The sequence below is a fragment of the Chanodichthys erythropterus genome, chromosome 3 (assembly GCF_024489055.1).
Source record: "Chanodichthys erythropterus isolate Z2021 chromosome 3, ASM2448905v1, whole genome shotgun sequence".
NCBI classification, from domain to species: Eukaryota; Metazoa; Chordata; class Actinopteri; order Cypriniformes; family Xenocyprididae; genus Chanodichthys; species Chanodichthys erythropterus.
Genome location: NC_090223.1, coordinates 40,195,519 through 40,223,074, shown reverse-complemented (window position 1 = coordinate 40,223,074; position 27,556 = coordinate 40,195,519). Strand labels below are relative to the sequence as shown.

Genomic DNA, 27,556 nt, shown 5'->3' with positions numbered 1-27,556 from the left:
AGCTGTCATTGCTGTAAGACACATTTGCGGGGACCAGCATCACCGTTGACAGCAATTACAAGTGTTGGGATTATGTTCATTTAAACGATCACTTATTGATAGGTGCCTTCATAACATGCTGCTCAACATGTAATCAAATGTATTTTTTTAGATTCGCCAGATCAGAAGGGGAATTTTGGAGAAACACAAGCTGCTCATGAAGTGGGATATTTCACTCCTCTCTTGTGTTTTAGAGAAAAATACCGGATGCATCCGTTGAACGAAGGTATTTTCTGCTGGATTAACAAGGGACACTATTTTTGATACTTATTCTCCGTGCATAAACACTGATCTATTGGCGTTTTCGGGAAACAAAGATGCTTTTGTGAAGTCACATGCGAAACATCGTGTCATTCGTTTAGCCTTGTACCTCAATTGCAAAATGCTGTGGTGCTGATGAGAGACTGTTCCTCGATAACACTTGTTTTTTCACAACCCAGAATGAGAAACAAATAGCTCTCCGCGTAAGCGATGGAAACACTGTGAGGCTTCCTACTGAACTTGAGAAGCAGCAACAGCGACTGCAACAGTCTCGACACCCCAGAAATCAACACATAATAATGGTATGGGCTTCTGAAGTCGATTGGAGCATGGAGTCCGCACACCAGGCAGGCTAGGAGGTTTTGCGAGACACGCTAAGAACCTTGTTTTGACCCCCCCATCCTGAAATGAGGCAAAATGTTGATGTGTGACAGAGGAGTCCAAATGCTCATCACAACAGTGGGCGCTTTCGCCGCGTTCAGCCTGATGACTATCGCTGTGGGAACGGACTATTGGCTGTACTCACGAGGAGTGTGCCGGGTCAAAAGTAATAACGAGAACGAGACGAGCAGGAAGAATGAAGAAGTCATGACCCATTCAGGGCTCTGGAGAACCTGCTGTCTAGAAGGTAAAACGTTTTGTGTGCTAAGTCCAACTTATGTCTTTTCCTCTATCTATCTATCTATCTATCTATCTATCTATCTATCTATCTATCTATCTATCTATCTATCTATCTATCTATCTATCTATCTGTCTATCTGTCTGTCTGTCTGTCTGTCTGTCTATCTATCTATCTATCTATCTATCTATCTATCTATCTATCTATCTATCTATCTATCTATCTATCTATCTTAAGATTCTAGTAGACTATAGCGTTTCTATTATACACACACTGTTCATTCTACCCTATGTAAGTGATGAGGATTATTTAATATGACACTCAGGTAGCTCTACTAATCTCAGTCTATCACCTAAATTTACTTACTTATACTACAATATTTACAACTCTTAGCTGCTGTTAACTACAGCTGCTGCGATATCCTAACTGTTTAAATGAATCGAAGGTTTTTTGAAGCTCTTTTCCCACAGTCACAAATCGAGTCTTTTAAATAGACAGCATGATGATTGCAGCTGTCATATAACCAATAGATCGGGGCTAAATTGTCTAATTACTCGCTTGTCAATCCAAAATTAGATGGGCACTGGGCAGTCATATTGATTACATTATATTGCAGTTCAATAAAATCACTTTACTCTACAAAGTATAAATCTCTCAGTATTGACACAGAATACTTGGCCATTGCTGTTGGTGTGTATGCAAGATTATTACCAATAATAAAAACAATAGTAAATCTATCCCATACATAAAGACAATAATCTAGGAACCTTCAAAATTATGAGAATATATTTTTTGGGGTGGGGTGGGGGGTGCATTGTATGCACTCCTGAAGCTGTAATCAGCCACACCGTTCTGTCAATCAAGATGCTCTTAACGATAGTGAACAGCCTGTTGTCCCATCTCTCACACAAAGCAGCTTTAAAGGGCTCTTTGAGGGGAAATAAAAGTCAATTCATACTAGAAGCCCACAGCCTTACATAAGTACAGCGAGCTCAACAAAACACCCTATGGAGTTTAAAATATACCCTGTAATTCAAATGTACATCATATACCCCAAAAACATGATGATGACTTGCTTATCCTCTTCCTCTATTTTCCTCATTTTTCTCCTTATCTTCCCTCTCTTTCCTTGCCTTTGTCCTCTGGACGGATTCATTCTAATTCCATGCAGTTTAGGTTTTGGCAGCCCTGACACTGCTTGACTGGGAGCGAAATAATGTACTTCATAATGTCTTTTCAAACTTTGATTAATCTCCTGCCCCAGGGAACACAGAGAGGTGACATGACTGCAGTGTGATGGGAAGATCCTCATCTTTAATTGAAAGGGATGGGCGCAATCCAATAGATGTGGCCATGGCAGATTACACAAATCCAGTGATTGACTTTTCAGTATTAATTTAATTGAAGTGTATGTCACTGTCACCCAGTGCACAGATACCCACAGCCATATTTGATCCACTTTAAATCTCAAAAAGATTCTCATGATTTATTTGCTTAATATCAATGAGGGATTGATCCGTCTAAGTAGAAACCTATCACTCTGAGTCATGGTCTATGCTTGTCCGTACATAAATCTTTGAGGAAGGTAATAATGAGGCTTTCTGCTGGACAAGACTACATGACCAGCCTCTCTGAATATAACCTTCAAGTGTGTGCTGCTCTACAGCCACTCACTACCTTCGGTGTGTTCCTCCATGCATGAAAGCTTTGCTTTGCTTGTTGATGGTTTTTGCCTTTTTACTTTCTTAATGCACATTTCTGGTCTCATTGTGCATGTTATTTCATAGAAAAAAGATGTTTGCTTTTTGTAATTAAAATATCTTTTTTACTGGAAACAACTTTCCTGTCATGCTGACATCATCTAGGCCATGCAGTCTGTTTGATCATGTTAACCAATAGCAAAATAGGTATTTAGACATATTTTAGTGATACATTCTGGTATGAAACGCCCACTTTTCACAATCCAATCAATTCTCAACTGATAAAAACAAGTTTTTCTCATTAAATAGTATTTCTTACTCAGAAACGAATTGAATTCTGAAATAAAAAGGGTTTTGAATGCTAATTCAGATGACTTTAAAGTGCCCCATTATGCTATTTGAAAGGTTCCTAATTTTGTTTAGGAGGTCTCCTACAACAGGTATACATGCATCAAAGGTCAAAAACACTTGAAACACAAAAACATTTTCTCATAATTTGCATTGCACATCACATTTTTCAATGATTCTCAAATGACTCATTCAGTCAGTATAATGACTCGTCTCTAATTACCTTCCTTTCCATAAGCCTACTCTGCTCTGATTGGCCAGACTGCCCAGTCTGTTGTGATTGGTCTACCACTTACAACGCAAAGCCGCAAACAACAAACGCCCATTTCCATAACTGATTCAGGAGGCTTCCGGAGGCTTCCTAAAGTTCAGCGATTGTACGCACTGTAAAGACAGTAACTATGGCATTGATTTTACCATATCAATCCGATGATGAAATATTGGCCTTAAGCCTCCATCGCAACGACAACTTGAGCATGACGTTTCTCAGTGATATGCTACTCGGTTTGACGTTCATCCTGAGATCTTGCAACTGTAATTCCTCTACATCAGCATTGACAAGTGTATGTCCGTTAATTTCTAATTTATTGCGGTGCACTTGTGGGAACTGTATTATTATCTGTATCAACATCGCATATGTTAGCCAAGCGCTAATGTGAATGACTGATGTAACATTAAAGTTTGTAAAAAAAATTGCTCCATCCTTTATAATTTCTCAAAGTAGTAAGAATGGCAGACAGTCTGCATTAATGGACACAGTTTTAGGCAGCAGTGGGCCCACAGCTGATTAGCAAAAGTATTTCAGTAAGACAGTAATAATGTGAGTTAGCTGGTTAGCCGGAGACATAACACAGTATAGCTAAAACACAAAACTATGTATTTTGAACACTCGGTATAAAATATATACAGTACATCAATAATTAATCACACTTACAGGTTGTGACTCTGAGGAGCAGGTTGGTCCAAATAAAGTTGGTACTGTCCTATTTTTAATGGAGAAGCATTTTGTAAATCCCATTGTATCGCTGTAGTAATTTTAAGCACTGACTCTTCACATCCTCATCTTTTGAAAGTGAATTTGTGTTGCACAGCAGAAAACAGCATCTTCTCTGCATGTACACAATACGAGCCAGGCAGCTACAGTTTTTGATGTCCACGCAGAACGTAGGTGGGCATTATGCAAATGTGTTAACTTGTGACGTATGAACTTCACAGAAATGGGATTTGAATTACAAACAACTTGTTTAAGCGGTTCAGAGTCAGCTCTTTCTTTTGAGACACAATAAGACAATATTTATGATGCACTTTGCAGACTGTTTACATTCACTTACAGCTACATTACACACTGCATGAAAGGTCATTTTCAAAAATCCATAATAGGGGCATTTTAAAGGTGCCATAGAATGTCCATTTCACAAGATGTAATATAAGTCTAAAGTGTCCCCAGAATGTCTGTGAGGTTTCAGCTCAAAATACCCCATAAATGTTTTATTATACCATGTTTTCACTGCCTATGTTGGGGTGGGATTAAAAATGCCCTGATTTGGTGTGTGTACACCTTTAAATGCTTGTACTCCCCGCCCCCAAGCTTGCGACTCCATTAAACATTAAACAACAATACCGAAGTTCACACAGCTAATATAACTCTCAAAATGGATCTTTACAAACTGCTCATGATGCAGCATATCAAATCACGTAAGTATGGCATGTATTTTGTGGATGTTTGCTAAAATTTGATTCTGAATGATTTTGATAGCGTGCTGCATGGCTAACGTGACTAAAGCTACACGCTGTTGGAGAAACTTAATAAGAATGAAGATGCGTTTATGAATTATACAGACTACACATGTTTTCGGGTTAAAACAAAACGTTACCATTGTAAAAGAAACAATGGTAACTTTAGCCACATTTAACAGTACATTAGCAACATGCTAACAAAACATTTAATATGACAATGTACAAATATCACTAAAAATATCATGATATCATGAATCATGAACAGTTATTATCGATCCATCTGCCATTTTCGCTATTGTCCTTGTTTGCTTGCTTCACAATACCTGAAGAACTTCTGATGATTTGGCTGTGCAGCTCCACAACGTTAATATTGCCTTGTCTTGAACATGGGCTGGTATATGCAAATTTTGGGGGGGGCGTAAATAATGTAACGTAACAGTCGGTGTTATGTTGGGATTCGCCCTTTTTTCCATGGTGTTTTTCACGCACAAGATTTACATATGAAGGAGGAAACAATGGTGTTTGAGGCTCACGGTATGTCATTTCCATGTACAGAACACTTATCATTCAACCAAGTCAAGGTAAATTCTATGGCACCTTTAAATATTTACCTCTTATACGTTCATTTATTGCTCTTAAGAGAATTGGGGCCAGATTTACTAAGCGGGGCAAATTATCATGAGAGCGCAAGTTTTGCATGTGATCTACTGCTGATGCGCAAATGAAAGAACACAGACGCAGTCAAATCATTTAATGACCAACACAATCTACCAAGAGCAGTGCAAATTAGCAGAGCTGATGCTCATCAGGTGCGGGTCAACACAGGCACAACTTGTTACACACAGAAATTAATATTTTCTCCCTTCTACAATGCACTCTCTGTTCTATAAAAAATAATGGCGCAAATACCAGTAAATTGACTAGCGCAAACATTAGTATATTGTGTTGTGTGATTCATTTAAATATTCTCCTCTCAAAATTTTGTGTCTGAAAGGGAAACTATTACAAATGTATATGCAATATGCCGCAAAAACAACTCAGTCCATGCCTTTTTAGCGCTGATTTTGCACTGCCTGTCTTTAGTAAATCCTGACAGAAGTTTTTTAACACCAAAAGAGGGTTTGCGCTGATGCAAACTGTTAGTAAATCTGGCCTTTGGCCTCTTGTGTTTAAAGTGATAGTTCAACCAAAAATGAAATTTTTTTCATCTTTCATCATTTACTCACCCTCATGTACAGCTGAACACAAAATAAGATATTTTGTAGAACAACAATGAAAGTCAGTGTGGTCTAAAACAACTTTTCATTGACTGGACAAAAAAATCACTGGGACATTTCTCAAAATATCTTCTTTTATGTTCCACAAAGAGTCATACAAGTTTGGAACGACATGCGGGTGAGTAAATGATGACAGAACATGAATTTTTTAGTGAACTATTCCTTTGATAATAGTAGTTTGGATACTTATAATTTTAGGATAAAGCATCAGAAGAGAGACATTTACACATTTCCAAAAAGACTGTATTACAGGTGTAGGATTGAAAGTCCATTTGTTGAATAGCTATGACATAGACATTAGTCTATATGTGTTTTTAGTAGTCTGTCAGGTCATGCTATCGTTCTCTTCAGCCTCCTTACATGTCCAACAGCCACGTGTGTTAAACACTCTGGGGGAGTTCGTCAAGTACAGCTCTGTATGCCAATATGTAAATGACTGTCTCTGCAGGAGGCCAAAACAGCAAGCACTGATCGAGACTTCCTGGAAAAGCTGTGAACTGAAGTGCAACTTGAATGTGATAGGCCATAAGATTTGCTTAAGATCATGATTCCCACCACGTAATTACAGTTTAAATGCCGAAGGCTGAAGGTACAGTCATATGTTTAATGCAAACAACATATCGGACCATTACAATTCATATGAATAATATGAATCAGCGTGAAGATGTGATTCACTGCACACTGCTCCAATTTTCATTGAAACACATTTACCAAAAGGCATGACTTTATTAACCCTCATATTCTTTGGAGGTTATACCTTTTTTTTTTTTTTTTTTGTACAACACCCCTATACAGTATTTCATCAAAAAATCCAGAGAAAATAGAATCAAGGTATCAACAAAAATATTAAACAACATACCCATTTTCAACATTGATGATAATAATAATAAATGTTTCTTGAGCATTGAATCATCATATTAGACTGATTTCTGAAGGATCATGTGACACTGAAGACTGGAGTAATGATGCTGAAAATTCAGCTTTGCATCACAGGAATAAATTACGTTTTAAAATATATTAAAATTGTTATTTTCAATTTTAATAATATTTCCTAAAATAACTCTCTTTTTTATATATTTTTTATTAAATAAATGCAGTCTTAAAGAGAACAAGAGACGACTTTAAAAAAATTCAAAATTCTTACTTACCCCAAACTATTTTTAACAGAAATGTATGCCTTAAAAAAATGATAGTAATATCAAAATTAACCTTTCAGAATTACTAGTCTAATCTAGTCTAATCAAAACCCAGTCAGCAGATTAGACTACTACTAATTCCAATCATTCTAGTAAGAAAAAAATCGACTGGCTGTATGTGTACAATTTCAGAAAACAGCATGTGAAAATCCATTACATTTAATCATGTTTTATATCTTGGGCCTGTGAGACCAAAACAGAAGTGATGTAACATTTTTCATAGAGGAATTTTTGAAGCGCAAGTCGAAATTGTGTTTAAGATCAATTCTCATAAAATAGGAAAAGTCAAGAAGTATCATCCTAATACTTGAATATTAATCCATTTTTCAAGCCATTAAAAAGGCCTTGAGATCTCCCAAACAGAACATGAGGGTTAAATATATGGCGTCACATGTCATAAGGAGGCACATTAGCGATTATGTACATAATAATAATGCAATGCTCCAATAGAATTTAACACGGGTTCATTTGCTGAATGGAGGTGTAAGATTAATGCAGTTGGTCCTCAAGTGCAGGTGGATCTCAGGGGAACAGTTTGGCCTTGCTCAGGATAAATGATGACCTGGGAACTGAGGTGGGGAGGGAAGGGGGAGAGAGAGGCAAAGCAGGGAGTGATGAAGAGGGACTCTTCCTTCCAAGTGTGCACCCAAGCAAAGCCTGTCTCATACACTCTCATCACGCACACACATCTCCTTGGAAACCAGCCGCTCCCGTCTGCGAGATAGGCCCACTGCTCTATCTCCATACCTTCCCCCATCCTCAACCCTGCTTCCCATCCTCCTCCTCCTCCCCTTGTTCACGAATGCTTTGGAAAAACAGAAATAAGCATGAGATGCTGCCCGGCCATCACACTGCATCTCAAACATGTGTCAAACATACACAGAGAGATGCGCACGCACCAGTGCACATATCCTCAAACGGACAATGAGATTGGCTCGTTGGGATGTGAACATACAACTGTTCCTCATAACCACTTACACTGCCACTCGGGACACTCTGCAAGCATGCGGCCCTGGGTTTTTGCCTTTTTAATGTGCACTAAAGGTGCGAGTGAGGGCTGTTAGGGCTGGGAACAAAAGGTTGGGCTAATACACACGGCTACAGTGGACTTCATTTATTATGGCACTGGTAATGGAAGAAACTTGTCAGCACTTTGCAGTACATTGTTGAAATACACTTTTTATCTATACGCTAGCAGAATTTTTTTTTGTGGCAATTTAAATGAGCAGAAGAAATTAATAATGAATGTTTCTTTGTGTTAAAGCCCAGTCAGTATAACAGTCAGATATGCTTTCACCATTTTCATTTAGTGCCGCTGACATGAGCTCCTACATATCTTTGTGTAAAGACTTATAGGGGGGATGTGAAGAGAATTCCTGATTTTAAACGATGACAAGTAAGCAGCCTGTTCTTTCTGGTGAAAGTATGTAAGCGATAACACACAGTAGGGGTACAACTGGCTGTACATTATCCTACTTATCATATGGATACTCACCAAATAAATAAATATGTGAGCATTAAGTATTGATTTGAATTGAAATTATTGTATAATTTTATTATCTTAAAGCTTTCGATTGAGTTCATTACAATGTGCAAAACAATCATATAAAAGTATAGACCGCCTAATAATACTAGGAAATATCTGAATGCTGTGAATGACCAATCAGAGTTAAGTATTCCAGAGAGCATTGGGTCTCATACACTAATAATTATATGGATTATGTAGAAGAACACAAGAAAAGTTTCTGTCTAATTCACAACGTGAAATATTCTAAATAAGCGACAGTGTACCCAAAGTTTTTTGCATAATTTGCATAAAACTTGCTTAAACTTTTTCCATAAGGGCTGTCCACACAACCTACATACGAAACTACGTATAAAGAAGTGTTCCATCTTCAAAACCAGTTCAAACACAATAAATGCTTTTTATAAAGACCCAGATTGCAGATTTCTCAATAGCCAGCTGTATATACACAAATCTGTTTTTATGCAGAGGAATGTCACAACTTAAGCTATTATGCACCTTTTTTACTGTGTGTGTGTGTGTATATATATGTATACACACTTAAAGGGTTAGTTCACCCCAAAATGAAAATTTTGTCATTAATTACTCACCCTCATGTCGTTCCACACCCGTAAGACTTTCGTTCATCTCCGGAAGATATTTTTGATGACAGAATACTGTCAGATTTCCTTCCATAGACTGCCTTTGCCACTTCCACTTTGACGCTTCAAAAAGTTCATAAAAAGATCGGAAAACTAATGCATTTGAATCAAGTGGTTTAGTCTAAGTTTTCTGAAGAGACTCGATCGATTTATATGATGAACAGATTTAATTTAGGCTTTTACTCACGTGTAAACTGATCAGCGAACATTAGCAGAAGCTCAACCTAAACTGAATAACGCACCTCTTGTGAAAGCTCAAACATGCTGCGTAACACACGAGAATGAACCTCATTACGCAGCACATTTGAGCTTCTGCAAGAGGTTTGTTCTTGTACGATATTCAGGTTCGGTTGAACTTCTGCTTATGTTCGCTGATCAATGTTTATATGTGAGTAAAAGCCTAAATTAAACCTTTTCATCATATAAATCGATCGAGTGTCTTCAGAAAATTTGGCCTAAACCACTACATTCAAATGCATTCGTTTTCTGAATTTTTTTGTGTATGGAAGGAAATCTGACAGCATTCTGTCATCAAAATGATTTGTCATTTGTTTTCCGAAGAAGAGCGAAAGTCTTACGGGTTTGGAACGACATGAGAGTGAGTAATTAATGACAGAAAATTTCATATTGGGGTGAACTAACCCTTTAAAATAGTATGTGATTATTGCATACATGTGTTTTCAGTTGTTCCTACATTTTTTTTTTTTTTTTTGTAAATTTAGAATATATTTTAGTGTGTACGTTTTGGATGAATCGTGATTTGTTTTTCAAACCGTGAAACCCATTGTCTATTCCAGAGTATTATCTATGGCAGACGGAAACTCTGGGACCTTTTATCCCATGTTCCTTACTGTTTTTAGAGTGAAAGGCATTGAATGAGTTGCTGAAAGTACAGCGTACCCACCATGCACTTTGAGTATTATGTTTAAGAGCAGAATTTTTGCACTTTGTATAGGCTGGGCTTCTGAAACCATGCAATGTTTAGCAAACCGATGTATTAATATCTAATGCCATGCAAAATCAATACAATATTGATGCTAGTTTATCCCTCCGTGACAGTGTGTTGATTTGATGTGGTGGGTACATGGCGTCCTGTGAAGCCGGCAGGAGAATGTGGACCATAGTGAGTCACTGCTGTTCCAGGCTCCTGCCTGTGATGCTGCCTCTGCCCCTGGCTGTGATGACCTTTGTGAGGCAAATTACTCTTGATAGATCCTCTAACAGCATTGGTTAAGCTTGCAAAAATAGCTCCCTGCGTCTCCTCCCCATCTCAGAGGCTCAGCGACCAGAGATAACACGGCTGGCCCCCACTCCTGTGGGTCTGAGCCCAAGCTATAGGAAGTGAGGTTGTGCTGTAAACCCGTCACTCTGATCTGCATTCATACGGAGCTGCGTCGAATTTTGTGAGGATGCATTTTGAGTTAACTTTAATGACCCTTTCAAAAGCTGCACAATCAGTCATGCATTAGTCTCAAAGGTAGCACATACTGATCAAAGGCTGGTGACGTGTAACTGGGTTTGCAACAAGGAGGATGGATTATATTTATATGTGCTGTTATTTGAAAGCAATTTACTAAGGAGCAAGATATAGTTTTATGGATGTCGTTGGGTCCTCTTATGACCCGAAACACTCTCTTTTGGACACGTGCCCACTATATACAGTACATAAACACGCACACATATTCACACAGACCTGCCAGAGATACTAAGTGGCTCACATTATCTTGAGATGGAAATGCCAAGGCTAGGATGGATTTCGTATTGGTTATGGTGAAAGGGGGAGCACGGAATAAAGTAAGAGACTGTATTATATTGATGAGAGGGACAGGGTGCCAAGAGAAAGCAGGCCTGAAAAATCTGTTTGTGCAAACACTTTTCAATGAGTGTTGATTTAGGTGATAACAGGGCTTCTGAGAATGTGTTGCTGGCAATCCATCTTTGTGTGTGTGGCCCATTTGCTCTTCCACTAGTACTGTCACTTTGTTATCACTCACAAAGACTGTCAAAGGCAAGGTGTTTAAATTCATTAATCAATATTTTCCACACTTTTTGCATAATTTGATAGATATAAATATATGTTGCTCACAAGAAATTCTTAATGGTATTATAAATGGTAATGTTATTATTTACACATGATCGTCACTGTTTTTCTAAGTATATAAAAACTTTTGCAGAGATGCTGATATACTGAATGGGTTCCATATCAATTATCAGCTGATATTAGATATGTTATTTTGGATTGATTGGTATCAGACAATTTTGGATATTAAAGCTATATTCCGTAACTTTTTTTTGGTTAAAAATGATCCAAAATCAATTTTTGAGCAAGTACATAACCAGCCAGTGTTCAAAACTATCCCCTTAGCCTGATTCACAACGGTAAGCTTCTAATAATGTTTTATAATAAGAGCGGTACTGGTGGATTTCCGTGGGAAATTCGAGCATGCAGAGGTTCGTCTTTGCATCATTACGTCACATCCGTAAACAGAAAGGAAGGAGTCCCTGCATATAGGATGCTGCTGGTAGCCGATCATTCATAGTCTTTTCTCACAGCAGCTGCAATAATTAAACTTATCATTTTGATGGCGGATTGTAATCCAGAAAGGTCGAAATGACAATCATCAGTGAAAAACTGGAGATTCAACCGTGGTCAAAAAGCAAAAGACTTCGGACTGTTGAGTGGCTACAGAAATTGAAATCTACAGTAATGCTAATACACACTAAATACAAAGTCACGCAATGCTGATGTTGTTAACATTAACAATTTGAGAAAAAAATAAAACAATAATAATAATTTGCACGGTTAGTGATCCGAGCTAAGCAATCGTTAGATTTAATCATCATTGGTAGCGCAATTTATTGTAGGCCTAATGCTTTTTCCTCAGTTGGTCAGAACAAAAGTGGCAGACATGTTACTTACTTGTTCAGATGATATTTTCTGGTGAAAATTCCTACTTTGGTCATACTTCAAGACTACAATCTGTGATTCTGAAGTACAGTATCCACACCGGTGTGGTGACTGACAGCAAACATTAGATTCATCCAGACTCAGGAGCCGTGCTGATGCAGAATGCATGTAAAGATAATAATTCTGCATATAACTGCAATTGCAGGTTTCAAACAGAGATGGCGACGAAGAGGCAAATCTTACTGACAGTAGCTTTAAATATTGTAATATTTTTGTTCTTGCTCATTTCTCCTATCTTTAAAAACTCTTACAACTTAATCTAACAAACTTAAAATGAATATTGATTTTCCGTTCTGAACATTGTAATGATGTGGTCTTTTGTGGTCTAATTTTTTTTTTAATTTATTGATTATGAGTCATAACATTTATTATATAAAATTATTATTGGCTTATCACATCTGTCATGGTTCTGTTTAGTTGGACTTTTAGTTTGTTACCTTCAATCACATGTGTTTCCTTTGTCTATTTTCCGGCCACTTATGAGTTGTCATGGTTACTGATATGATTAGTTCACTAAGTTCAGCTGTGTCTCCTTATCAACCTTGTTTGTACCACTATTTAAGTTCCCTTGGTTCCTCTGTGCATGGTTGGTTATTGTTTGGGTTTCACACCCTCTGTTATGCCTTGTGATTTTTCTGAGTGTTTTATTGAATACCTCTGTGATGGAACTTTCTGAATCTTTTTCATCTTTGGATCTTTCAAAGTTGTGACAGAATAACTGACTGCTGAAAATGGACTTAGCAGCTCAGTTTGTCACGTTGGCCTGTAGTGGCCTCAATTTTTTTTTTTTTTTTTTTTCTTTTGTAAAGCTGCCAGAAAGGACCGCGCTTGATGTGACATTGAAATCTCTGTTTTGGATCGGGACAAACTATTACCATCCAGTAACCTCCCAGACACCGAAGGAATTAGTTGGAGGGAGGCCATCATCTGGTGTCTGGAGAGCATCTAACCCCAATCCAGACAATAGCCAGACCCAGAGCTCAGCCCATCCTTGACCACGGAGAATTCACCCGAGCCCCCGCAGATGGATAGCTTCCGCCCATTGTGAGGAAAGGGCCTCAAAGTAAGTCTGACCAGGGGTGTGAGCCAGCAACCACCATGACAGAGGGAATACTGGTGGAACTGGACACAGAGGACTGGCTAATAAACTGGTATTCTGAGGTAAAGCTTCTCACCCAACCCCACCCTGAATCATCGATTACATCATTGTCTGAGTCTCCTTCGCTGCTGGTTCTATCCAGCCTGAAAACTGTATCATTGAACTATATGGATATAACATTACCTCCATTGATCCTGTCCAGCTTTTCTGTCTCTTTCACCACAAAGCTCAGCCAGTCCTCCAGCCCCACCTCAGTTGTATGCCTGCAGCTCTTCACCTTCCTCTGTAACCTCTCACGATGTGGTCAAGCCTCAGGTTGTGCACTCTCCAGCTGCGCCTAAGTGAGAGAATCCCCCGTCTCCGCCTCTGATCCTTTCGCTCCCCCTCGACCCATGAATCTGTCAGTGCTGCCTTGGCTCCTCCCACCAGAGGCCCTCAGCTTTGCGGCTCTACCAGGCTCCCTCGTCCCTCCGGCTCCACCTTGATCAGCTGTCACCCTGCCTGTGCTGCGGCTTCTGAGCCATCTGCTGCGCTGTGTCTCTCCACCCCTTTGGCTCCAGCGGGCTCCACCCTCCCTCCAGATCCACCTTGGTCCTCTAGCGCACCAGCTCCGCCTAAGTCCTCGGCCACTCTGGCTCCACCTTGAGCACTCGTCACCGCACCCACGCTTTGGTCTCCGGAGCCAGCGGTGTTACTCTAGGCCATCAGCTCTCTATCTGCACCCGGGGATCCTCTAACATCTCCATCTCTGTCGGTCATCACCTGGATGTCAGCGGTCACCTTTACACTCCTGCCATTGACTCTGCCATGGGCTGTCATCCCAACTGCACTCTGGGTCTCCTCAATCAGGACATTCATGACATCTCCTCCATGGCAACTACCTCCTTCTGCTCCTCCCTGGTCATCATCATCTGCCAGTCTGCCTTTCCTTTTTTCCAGCCATTCACCCACACCCACTCTTCTCAGTTGCAGTGCAAGGTTGCGCCTTCCTTTATTTTCACGAACTTTTAGTTTGTTACTTTCAGTCACCTGTTTCCTTTGTCTAGTTTCCTGCCACTTATGAGTTGTCATGGTTACTGATATGATTAGTTCACTAAGTTCAGCTGTGTCTCCTGGTCATTGTTTTGTGTTTGTTCATGTAAAATCTATATGAAAGGCACTTGTGAAAAGTTTCCATGATAGTTTTTATGTGACCTTTTTATATACACAAATGATTTCAGTTTGTTTATTTAAAAATTAATTTTCATTTAACACCATTGTATTAGGTTTGCAATTCAAACAATTGCATTGTGTTAAACTGACGTGAAACAGTTTTTATTATAACTCAACATTTTTATTTTGAGAATTTAATTAATCAGTTAAGTAGGCCAAAAATAACATCTGATGCTTGTTCAATTTACTTAAGTAAATTAAGTTAAGCCAACACAATTCTTTTCATTCACTTTACTTAGCCCATTTGAGTTGAGACTACATAAACAGGATTTCCCCTTCCCAGCATGCTTTGCACAGGATAAGGATAAAAGGGTAAATGTTGAAATAAAATGTTATTTATTGCATTTTTTTTTTTTTTTAATCAAGATGATAAAATTGGGAGACTTGTTAATGTTTAATGTTCTTTTATGTTTACATTCAAGAGTTTCTGGTATGTTAGTGTTTTGGGGGGTTAGTATTATGAAGTGTACTGCATGTGCTTGGGTTTAGGACCTGCTAACAACAATTAAAGTTGTTTTAATAATAAAAGACCACTATTTTGGGCATGCCATAGATGTCATAAAACAATCTTCTGGCTAATACCTAACAAAAAAAAGTCTTTACAGAGTAAAGATTTCGTAAAAGTTATTCTTAGATTATATTTGTAAAATTTGTGAAAATTGTTCTTGAATGCATTCACTAAATAAACTAACCAATTAAACTGGATTACTTGTTTTAATTTTTGTTTGATATTAACTTTTGGATAATTGAACTTGATAGTTTTGGACAAAATTAAGAATGTTATCCTGATTCAACTAAATGGCATTGAATTAACCTTCTGTAATAAACTTAAGTTAACTGAAATACATAATGTTAATTAAATGCAACATAACCCAGTTACATGGAACCTGTTGACATAAAAAAAGTTAAGTAAATCCAACTTATCATTTGTTTGAGTGTAGATAAAAAAGATAAATCTTTTTCTAGTTTGAAGCTCTAGTATGAATAAAAATCAACTCCTGGGACATAAAGGTGCCAGTAGTTGAAGAAACACTCATATAATGTGCGCATGCATGCCCACACAATTGTTATATCTAAATGGCGAGTTTTATCTGACACTAACAACAATAGGTCCGGCAGTCCCAAGGTCCTTTGCGGTGTCAAACACAGACTTTCACACTCCTTGGGCAAACATTGATTGTCTTGGCCTCTGGGGTGTTTCTCTTAATGTACTTAGAGCTCAATAGTCTCGCTATAGCTCTTCAAAGTAGCATCCACACCGGCCTGTCCGTACAAGTCACAGCAAAAATTATTGTGGCTTTGGCAATGAGTAAGTGTCTTCAATATCTGCAGCATGTCCACCTGCGGGGGTTCATAAACTCACCACCGAACAATACTTATGGCTGTGTCCCTGTTTTTATGAGCAATCTGTCTTGTGTTTCTGCGATCTCCTGGAGTATTGTGATTAGGAAGCCTGCTGAAAAAGCCGTGTTCCTCCTCTATGTTATTAAGTGCCGTTATCTCCCTTAAGCCCCAGTTGTTTACTCACTTGCATTCGCTCATGTGGAACAGTTTTTGGCACATTGCATGTAGATGTCCAGCACTATTCCCGAGCTCTTGTATGATACTTATTTTATTAGAGATAATGGGAAAGCAAAGGGATCAGGGAGGGATAGAACTGAATATTGATGTGTATGTGTCGACTTCACCTCTGAGTGAATACGGGCAGCGCTGCTAGAGTGTAAACAAGCCAAATAAGTCCATTAAACTCAATGTTGGCCCGTGCCTGAGGAGACCTCTCTGTGGAGAATGGGCTGGCAGGAACCTTTGGCTGGCTTGCGCAGGCAGCTTCTTCCTTTTCATAGAAAACTAAATCAAGCACGTTGGCTCTGAAGAATAGCCATGAGATGAAGATCATTCGATGTGTGTCAGAAAAAGTGCTTTCACAGCAATCACAGCTTCTGAATTGGCTGCTGTCAGACTCACACGTATGTACCAGCTGGCTGTGAGTCCCTCCCATACTTACAGCAAACTTCAGCAGAACACTTCTCATCCCTCGGATCAGGCTCCGATGGTGTCGGGGAAACATTTATCAGCCGAACATACGGCCTTTAAGGATTAGCCCCCACACAAAATGTGTTCACTTTCATGGTTCTGCTGTCATGTTTTGCACAGTAAGCCCAAATATTCATGAGCTCTGTCTTTGGCAACCAAAAGACAAGATGGTCTCATTGAATTACAAATAAGGAGTGCAGCCCACTTTTGATGAATACTGTCATTCCTCTGTCAAAGCACTTTTGCCTTGCTGGGATGAGTTAGCAATCTGCAACCCCACAAACTGGCAGATTTCAGGCCAGGTTTTGGTCAGGTTTAGTTTTTTAAATAGTTTTAGAAATATTTAAAGGAATAATTCACCCAATGACAAATGAAATGTGTGTCATCAGGCACTCACCCTCACGTCTTTCTAAACATGTATTAATTTCCTTTATTATGTGGAACACACACACACACACACACACACACACACACAAAAAACAATTTACAAACATTTTTAAAAATAAAATGAAGGAGTGCCAGTGTTGTTTTGGACCCAACTGAATTTCATTGTATGAACAAATACAGTTGAAACATTCTTCAAAACCTCTTTTTTTGTGTACTGAAAGAAATTAATACAGAAATTCATAACCTTTTGGGTGATAAAATGTTTTATGATAAAAGTTAAAATTCTATCATTATTTACTTACTATCATGTCATTCCTTTTTTTCTGACAATTGCGAAAGTAAATATATTTGATACATACACCAGCATTCAAAAGGTTAAGGTCAGTACAAATCTTTTAGAAAATAAATCAACACTTTTTTTTTTTTTAGTTCAGAAAGAATGCATTAATTTGATTGAAAGTGACAGTAATGACATTATAATGTTACAAAATTTCACACAAATGCTGTTCTTTTGAATTGTATATTTATGAAAGATTCCTGAGAAAAGGTATCATGGTTTCCACAAAAATATTGAGCAGCACAACTGTTTTTAACGATAATAATAATAAATATTTCTTGAGCATCAAATCATCATATCAGAATGATTTCTGAGGGATCATGTAACACTGAAGACTGGAGTAATGATGCTGAAAATTCAGCTTTGACATTACATGAACAAATTATACTTTAAAATACATATTTAAAGTGAAATTCAAATTTTATATTGCAATAACATTTCACAATATTTCTGGTTTTAGTGTGTTTTTAATCAAATAATTGGTGAGAATAAGAGACCTCTTTAAAAAAAAAAAAAAAATTTGAACAGTAGTGTATATTATGAATGGCTGATCTTGCATAGCATTGTACACAAATAATTTTTCTTCGTTTATTTTAATTATCGAAGATACAAATAATAAACATGATATGACTGATATGATATGATATGATATGATATGATATGATATATGATATGATATGATATGATATGATATGATATGATATGATATGATATGATATGATACGATACGATACGATACGATACGATACGATACGATATATGGTTTTTACATGGAAATTGCATTGCTAATCCACTTCTGAGGGGGCACTTAGTTTGAATGGGCATCACTCTTCTGGAAGGAAAGGAAGAGATATTGTCCTGGAGTGGTGTAAACCTGAACCCCTTAGGCTATTCAGTCCCTGAGAGGCATTCAAGAGCCCCTGCGGTTCTAGAGGAAGTGGCTGCCTGTATCAGCTGCTGCACAACCCCTCTACCCGTCTTCTGAAGTGTGCTGTTGTTTGAAAAGACTCCATTTAATGGAAAAGACCAAAGCAGAAGTAGCAGATTTAAACAAACAAGAATAGTTATTGGACCCTGCTGAGACAATAGTAATAAGCAGCTAACAGCAGCCGAGTGTGCAGGCGAGCGGGAGAGAGAAGAGGGCAATAGACGCCACAAGTGAAAGAAGATTGCCTCTTGTACAGTCTTTCAGCCCCATCCCAGTAGTCTTAGACAGGCCACATTGCACATTTATTACCCCATTCTTCAGAAACATGATTTAACATGGACGCTCCATGTCTTCGCTTATCGCAGATCTCAAATAAAGCGTTCCTTTCCTTGTTATGTTTAGTTGAATTAGCAGGCTGGTAAGTGAGCTTCTCGTGTTGGTAGGAATATTATTGTGCAAAGATATTGTGCCCTGTGGAGGATCATTAAAACCGTGCCTAATAAATGTGCATGACTCACCGTGTCGAAACCATTAGGCCAATCAGTCTGTCTGCAAGCTGGGCCTTAATTTTCAGACCCTACCTGCAAAATTAAACGCACACAGGTCATTAAAAGCAGCAGAAAGTTGCAGTGCTGTCGCTGGAGCAGTGATTACAGTCACTCTCTGACTGGCACAAGCCATCGCTAGCTCAATAATCGAGATCTTCATTTAAATGATATCCAATTAAAATCACTAAGTTGATCTTTCACTCTGTGCCTATTTTCAGTGGTTGTGAATTTCTGAATTTAATTTGATAGTGTGTATCGAACAGGGCTTGACATTAACTTTTTTGCTCACCAGCCTCTGTGCCTAGTGGTTTTCCAAAGTTACTACGTTACACACCACTGCTGAAATCCACCCGCTTTTGACGGGGTTTTGATGCAATAAAAAAGACAGTGTACCTCAAAAAAATGGCAAAAAAAGCAATTAGAGAGCCGAGTAGCCCATGACGATGTAAATGATTTCATCAAGTACAGCATGTTCCTTGATCAACATCTTTGATGAACAGCATTCCAATCAACCAATCAAATTTGAGGGACAAGTTTACCGTTTATGTCAAGTTTAGGCAGGGTTAGGTGCTTCTACACTCTAAAAAATGCTGGGTTAAAAACAACCCAAGTTGGGTTGAAAATGGACAAACCCAGCGATTGGGTTGTTTTAACCCAGCAATTGGGTTGTTTTAACCCAGCGGTTGGGTTGAATGTTTGCCCAACCTGCTGGGTAGTTTTATTTAAACCAACTATTGTTTAAAAATTGCTATATGGCTAACTTAAAATGAACCCAAAATAGTTGGGAAATTAAAAACCAGATGCAATTAGAGACAACAATAATAGACAAAAGGTGAATGTTTATTAATAAGCTTTAATATTTTATTAATATAAATTTAATAGTTTAATAGTTTATTAATATGAATTTATTAATAAGCAATTTAATAAAAGTTTATTGTTTAATAATTATTCATTGAACATTCATTTTAATTAATCAATACAGTCATTTTTAAACAATAGTTGAGTTAAATAAAACTACCCAGCAGGTTGGGCACACATTTAACCCAACCGCTGGGTTAAAACAAGCCAATTGCTGGGTTTGTCCATTTTCAACCCAACTTGGGTTCACTCAAAAAAATGAACTTTCACTGTTGTTAGTTTCACTCAAACCACCCTTGTTCACATTACTTAAAAACTCATGTAACTACATGAACGTAATTTAACTGCGTTGTTTCTACTTATATTGAGTATTGTCAGCTTTACTTAGTAAGTGTTTGTTCAGTCAACTTAACATTGCTGTGTGAAACGCACACATTATTGTTGACATAACTAACTGTGCAGTGGATCCGTAGTTCCCAGCATGCTTTGCAAGGGACTGTATTAGGAGAGTAAATTTAGGGATTAAAGTGTTATTTTATGTGTTTTTCAGTAAAGGGAGAGATGTTGTTAGTTTATGTTAGTGTTTAATGTTCAGTTATGTTGGACATTTAGAGTAGTTTCTGTAATGTTTTTGAATTTTGTGGTTACCATCATGCAGAAGAGTGTCGCCTGTGTTTAGGCTGTGAGCCTCATATATGCATGTTTATAGGATTAAATTCCTGCACTCATTTAATTGAGTCTGTTCAATTAGTTACTTTTTGAATGCATTTTGGGGTTGCAGTCTGATATGTTGTATCATTTTTATTTAAATGATTATTCAAAAAAATCAACATATTATTAAGTAAACTGCACATTTAAATATTATGTAACAGTGACGTTCAAATGATTTGTATTTACTCAATGAAATTTTGTCAGCTTTACTTGAATTCTTTTGTTCATTCAACTAAATAGTTTTTTGTACAAATTACTCAATATTGTTGCGTGGAACCACTTGACACTTATTTTTTAAGTAAATCCAACAATCATTTTTTTGAGTGTTGTTTTTAACCCAGCATTTTTTAGAGTGTACAGCAGTGTTATATTAACCTATTATTTCCCTCTCATTTTAGGGATAACTTATGGGTAGGGTTAGGGTTAGGACTAAATTTTTGGACAGGAATGTTGTTCCAGGATGAACAAAATGTGTTGATCCAGGAACATGTTTTTCTTTGTGACAATCACGGTTACAAGCCATTGAGCGATTTAAAGCTTATATGTATGATATAGTACTATTTATTTTAAAGACGTAAATAACATATGCATAACAATTGCTGCAATGAATTTTATATTTATTTTACGTAATATTTACAAAATGAGAAACAAATCATTTGAAAAAACGAATGAATATGGAAAAAGACTTGTTCAAATTACATAAAATCGTATTTGCCTAATGCCAACGGTATATGAAAGAGCATTTATTTGCCTTTCTACTACTATTATTAATAATAAGACAAAATCTGAAATCCTTTTTCATATAACATTACTTACTGTCTTTGTTAAACAGTCCTATCTTTATTTATTTATTTATTTATTTGACAGAACTGTTAAACAAAGACTGTAAACACTAATAAATATGGAGAATGGGAGATCCTGTGCATCTGCGTTCAGACACTGGCATTCTCAGTGAGTCAAAATAAAAGTCATCCATTTCTGAATCTTACTGGCTTAACAAAAAAACTAATTAGCCAATGGTGATAATTAAAAAACAAACACTATTGTGGTCTGATTCATGGAAAAGTGCTCTGAATTGGTCCTTTTTAGCTAATCAAAACATACAGAGCAACCAGTGTAGCCTGCTTCCCAAAACAAGCTGATTCTTTTGATGTCCGGTTAATGGTTTGAATCAGTCTGATGTACTTTCCGGTGTTAATCACAGTATTAGCATAAAGCACACAAAATATATGACACAGAAATATTAAGTAAAGGAGTCTGTTTTTAATAACATTTAAAGGTGCCCTCAAATTAAAAATTGAATTTATCTTGGCACAGTTAAATAACAAGAGTTCAGTTCATGGAAATGACATACAGTGAGTCTCAAACTCCATTGTTTCCTCCTTCTTATATAAATCTCATTTGTTTAAAAGACCTCAGAAGAACAGGCGAATCTCAACATAACACTGACTGTTACGTAACAGTCTTGGTGTACGCCCCAATATTTGCATATGCCAGCTCATGTTCAAGGCATTAGACAAGGGCAGCCAGTAACGTCTGGATCTGCACAGGTGAATCATCAGACTAGGTAAGCAAGAACAATAGCGAAAAATTGCAGATGGAGCGATAATAACTGACATGATCCATGATATCATGATATTTTTAGTGATATTTGTAAATTGTCTTTCTAAATGTTTCGTTAGCATGTTGCTAATGTACTGTTAAATGTGGTTAAAGTTACCATCGTTTATTACTGTATTCACGGAGACAAGAGCCGTCGTTATTTTCATTTTTAAACACTTGCAGTCTGTATAATTCATAAACACAACTTCATTCTTTATAAATCTCTCCAACAGTGTAGCATTAGCCGTGAGCCATGGATCACAGCCTCAAATTCATTCAGAATCAAATGTAAACAATATAACATTATACAATACTCACATAATCCGACGCATGCAGCATGCATGACGAAGACATTGTAAAGATCCATTTGAGGGTTATATTAGCTGTGTAAACTTTGTTTATGCACTGTTCAAGGCAAGTGCGAGCTCCGTGGGCGGAGAGCACGAGATTTAAAGGGCCAGTAGCCCTGAATCGGCTCATATTTAATGATGCCCCAAAATAGGCAGTTAAAAAAATGAATAGAAAAAAATCTATGGGGTATTTTGAGCTGAAACTTCACAGACACATTCAGGGGACACCTTAGACTTATATTACATCTTTTTTTTTAAAAAAAGTTCTAGGGCACCTTTTAAAATGTTATTCTCTTAACTCATCCTCCATCTTAGATATATAATTGTATTACTTTTTTTTATTGCTGCAGTGCATTTATGCCACCCTAGAATTTGTTCAAAACAAGCTATTCTAAACATAATTATGCTACCTATACCTTTTGAGACAGCCTTAGGGGCCATTCACACAAAATGAGAGAAAACATGAGACTCTAGCGTCATGTTTTTTAAAAGTTGAACTTGAGCGCAAGACGCAAGTGCAGCGGTCAGACACACGTTCATCTATGTTTACAAAGAAAAACATTGTAAAAGCAGCACAGTGAAATACAAAAGCCTGTTCTGTGTGAATGGCCCCTTAAGGGCCCGATTTACTACAAGCAAAGTTTTTTTTCGTTCTTCGTTTAGGGGTAGAATGAAGTTTGAAATACGTGAGCAGTGATACACTGCAATCGAACATCTGACTCCCACACTGCTGAGAGCGACGATTAGATGAATATGTAAAAATGTTGCGCGCTTTCCTCTCAGTAACAAAATAAACACAACAAAATTGAGAAACTAGCAAGGATTTTTAATAAAGCATAAGAAAAGCATCTGATCATTGCAACGTGGATATGTTTGTTTGCACAAGCTCTGTAATTCGGCACTCCGGTCAGGTCACATATAACATTTTATAAAATAGATTGCTTAAAATCAAGCAGCTTTACCACATTAAACACGAAAAACAGTGTCAGTCTCTCATTTTATCAGAAGTCCAACTTTGTTTTCTACTATAAAGCAGCTCTCCAGTGTTCATGTTTTCACTCGAGGACTTCTACGGACTTGAGAGGAGAAATGAATTGGAAAAGATTTTCCGAGTGAAAGAAGGCAGAGCCTCAGCGCACACCTAACGTAATGGCCTCGGACCAATGGTAGCACGAATGTGTTTACCAACTGCTGTTTGGCAAGCTGTTTCGAACTTCCAAAATGAACTCCAAACGAACTTCGTTGTTCGAAATGATGTCACATCAGTTCGTTCTTCAATTTCGTCTGAACTTTATCGGGGCCTCTAGTGTCCTATAATGCCTTGAAATGCTGTCTAGGTAGGTAACTCACTACGTTTTGGAATGCAACTATAATATCTTATAAGAAAATTACAATATTCTTCTCATGTAGAACACACTAAAAAGAAAGGCTTTTGCCTCTAAAATCGTCAATGTATTCCGCCATCATATTCCAGAAACAGGGTGAAATCTTGCTTGACAGGAAATTTTATGGAAATGCTGACTTCTGCTCCATCGCTCTGTTCAGCACAAATGAAGTCTTTACACTTTGACTGTAAGTTCCCTTTAAGCTGAGGGTGAATGCATAGGCAAATTAAGCTGAGCATGTATTTCTCTGAAGTGTGACTAACCGTGTGTCAATCAGAGCAAGGCAGGCAGCCCGTGTGCTATCAGAGGAGCTCCAGCGGCAGAGCTCGTCACGGCGCCCACAGCCACCCACCGCCGGCCACACAGGACCAGCGGACGAGAGCGGCGATGCAGAGCAACACAAAAGCCCCTTTTCATCCCCCTTTCTCTTTTTCCTTTTATAAAAGTCTCGTTTTATCTGTTAGCGGTGTGCTGAATGGGCCAGAGAGCTGCACTGGCTACACAATCCAAGAGAAGGAAGGGAAGAATGGTGGAAAATGTCTCCATCAGTTCCTTAATCTTTCTGGTCTCATCCAACAAAGCTGTCACCTTTGAGGCGATCTCTGTTAAATTATTCAAACTGGAGGTGTGTCAGTGGGGGCGACAGCCCCCAACCCAAGGGACTCGCCGCTCTTTTCACCTTCTCTCCAACACGGAGACCCAGAGGCTCGAATCAACACAACCGGATGAGTTGTTTTCTAATCCGCACAAGGGTAGCTTTTAATTGAAAACATGTCTCTGGTGATTTTACCTCAATACTGACTGTAAACTACTTGCTTTTCCCCTTCCCTCTCTCTCTCAGCATCTCTATTGATATCCGAGCACAGGCACTCCATTAGCTTAAAGTGTGAAACTGAGACTCAGATGTGACTAATTGTTTTAAGAGGTTCCTGAGACAAAAGGGTCAATGAGACCTCAACGTGGTGATGAAGACAAATCTTTCCACCAGCAGACAACAACAACACAGGAAAAAAGTTCGTCTTTTTTGTGTGTGTGAATTTATGAAGACGATGTTCAAATGTCCTAATCAGGTTGTTCTGAATCATTGCATTGTCGGCATAGAAACCAAATTAGGACTTAATACAAAGTATTCCTTGCAGGCGTTTTTCCAGGGGACCCTTTCAGCCAATAGCATCAGTGTTCTTTTTATTTATTCGCAGGCAGTTTGTAATGATAGTTAGCACAGATAAAAGCTAATGAAATACGTCCTCGCTAATGCATACACCCGTCCTCTGGTGAAGCTCTATGAAAGGTCCGCGACTGCAGGTTTGTGTTATGTAAATGGAGACAAAGATTAGGGCTCTAAATCTGAGTGATTGTAGGTAAAAGCAGCTGCTGGTCTTATGATGCTTTTAGCATTGCTGTAATCTATCGCAGCTCATTGGAGGATGGAGAGGCCTGGTTGTACTTCACACTACGCTAGACAGATAAGTATGGACACAGGCAGTGGACAGGTGGTTTATTGAAATATGATATGAGATGACTGTCTTTCTGTTGACATTCCAATGAAGTGTTAGAAACTACTGTTTATATGTGTGCATGTCTCCACCTACTAATCATATTTTGGGGACAAATGTGTAGCCAAGTAAACTAAATAAGGCACTAGTAAGGACCCTGATTTACAGTACTTGTCACTATCTTGTGTCATTATGTGTATTGAGTTTGGCTCGCGCAATTTGTTTCACGCTTCAGAATTTCAGTTAAAGGAGCATCGATGCTCCCTGGTTTTCACTGTGCATTGTGGGATTTTTTAGACCACTGGAAGGATTATGTGATTGAGACAGCACTTAAAATGGACAACTCCCTAATCAGTGCCCTGTCTACTGAACAAGGGAGCTGATTGAGACACACCCTCCATTTAGACACCTAGGTAAATGTGTATGTGTGTGTATAGGCATTTTAAAATGGCTTTGAATGTGGCTCATCCGGACAGATAAAACTATTTGCTTTATAATGTTAGGGGGTAAATTTCACATAGAAATGCCTAGATCATATTTCACTTGAAAATCAAAAGAAAATATATATTTAGTAAATTTTTTAGGACTAGGTAAGACTTGTTACGTTGTCATTATTTTATTGACAGTTTTGTTTAAAGACACATTTCCTCTAAAAAATACAATTTAACTATAATACAATTTTTCAATGAAATTTTATTGATGGATGGATGGATGAGTAGCATACTGAGAAATTGTTAGGGATTGTTTAGTTATGTTTAGTTTCATTGTGTTTTGGTTTTGTTTTCCCTGATCCCATTTGCCTGTATTCTCGTTCATTGTAGAGGTCTGCGCGGGACTGTTTTTTTTTTTCGTCCCGCTCCCAATGATTTTTTTCCCGACTCTACTGGTCCCGCTAAATTTAGATCTTTTTCCAGAATCTCACATTTAAACTTACCATAAAGAAAGAATGATTGGGGATAATATAAAATGTTGGCTAGATTTTTATTTGTTATTGTCTTATGATAGGCTAATGTCAACACTGTAAAAATGTCACAGAGAAAAATAGGCTAAATTAAATATGACATCTGTCACTCAAAACTATAGGCCAAAAGCCAAAAATATGAATATACGAAAACTGTTGGCTTACTAGCTATATTGCAAAATGAAAACTTTTTTTTAATATCCACACAAATATGTCACTGACTCACTGACCGACGGTTTCACCTGTGACCGGGATGCAAAGAACATATCTTGCCAGGTTGATCAGGGCAGGGAACTGGGAACTGTGTGAACGCCACCACTGCAGAAAGTTTTGTTTGCTTCAAGTTCAAGCGCAAATGCACTGTTGTTAAAGGATGTAAGGAGCGTCCAGGCTATTGTCAGACTGCCCGCTCCCACCCAAAGTACACCAGAGTTACCGACTGCTACCGCCTTTCATTCAAAATTTAATCCCACGCCACAAGAAATCTGATCGGGAATGCAGACCTCTAGTTCATTGTTAGCTTCCATGGTTCCTGATTAAGTTACACACCTGTTTCGAGTATTGTTATAATCTAGCTCTGTGTATATAAGCCCTTAGTTTGCTCTGTTCTGTGTTTGCCATTTTCGGTGTTAGATGTGTATTTGCCTCAGTTATTTCTCTTGTGTATTCTCCTGATTCAGAGGTGTAAAGTATTTGAGTAAATGTAATTAGTTTCTGTACTTAAGTATCTTTTTGGCTACTTTGTAGTTGTACTGAATTTCAAAGATATTGGCAACTTTTACTCTCTACTTGACTACATTTTTGAGCAAGTAAATGTACTTTTTACTCCACTACATTTGTGATGAGTAATGCAATTACACATTACATTTTTCATGGCAGCTAATTTTTTCTGCAGCAGTTTATTTCTGCTATAAAGAAGCAATATCAATATCTAAAGTCATTAAAGGTACAATATCTTGTGCATTTTGCCTTTACTCACCCAAAACTTGTCTACAAGGCTACTTTACGTGAATGTGAGTGCATTAGCAGGTAGTTTCTGATTGCAGGTGTTTGACTTATTAGATGAGGAATTGACTGCAGCTGATGAGGCTCAAACCAGCACATCCAGTGCTAGTAGACTTTGACTTTTTAATTGTATTTAACATTATTGTATTCACTATATTGAGAAGATCTTTTTGATGGATATTGTTTTATTTATGGCCTTTTTGAGTACTTGAGCTTAACTGAGACTGTCGACCTTGATTTATTGCAACATTGAGGTGTTCAGTTTTATTTTGATTTTAGAAAATAAACTTGATTTCTCATCTTACAAATCAACTGTTTCTTATATTCACTGG

The 27,556-nt window shown here is 37.9% G+C and overlaps 1 protein-coding gene across 1 annotated transcript in view; it reads left to right on the top strand.

The window, feature by feature from the left end:
- The first annotated feature begins 708 nt into the window (after positions 1-708).
- Positions 709-27,556, top strand: part of cacng3b (calcium channel, voltage-dependent, gamma subunit 3b) — a 41,495-nt gene continuing 14,647 nt past the window's right edge. The window contains exon 1 of the mRNA XM_067375423.1: positions 709-928. Coding sequence (XP_067231524.1) covers positions 718-928 — 211 coding nt within the window. The 5' untranslated portion in view covers positions 709-717. The remainder of the gene's footprint in view (positions 929-27,556) is intronic.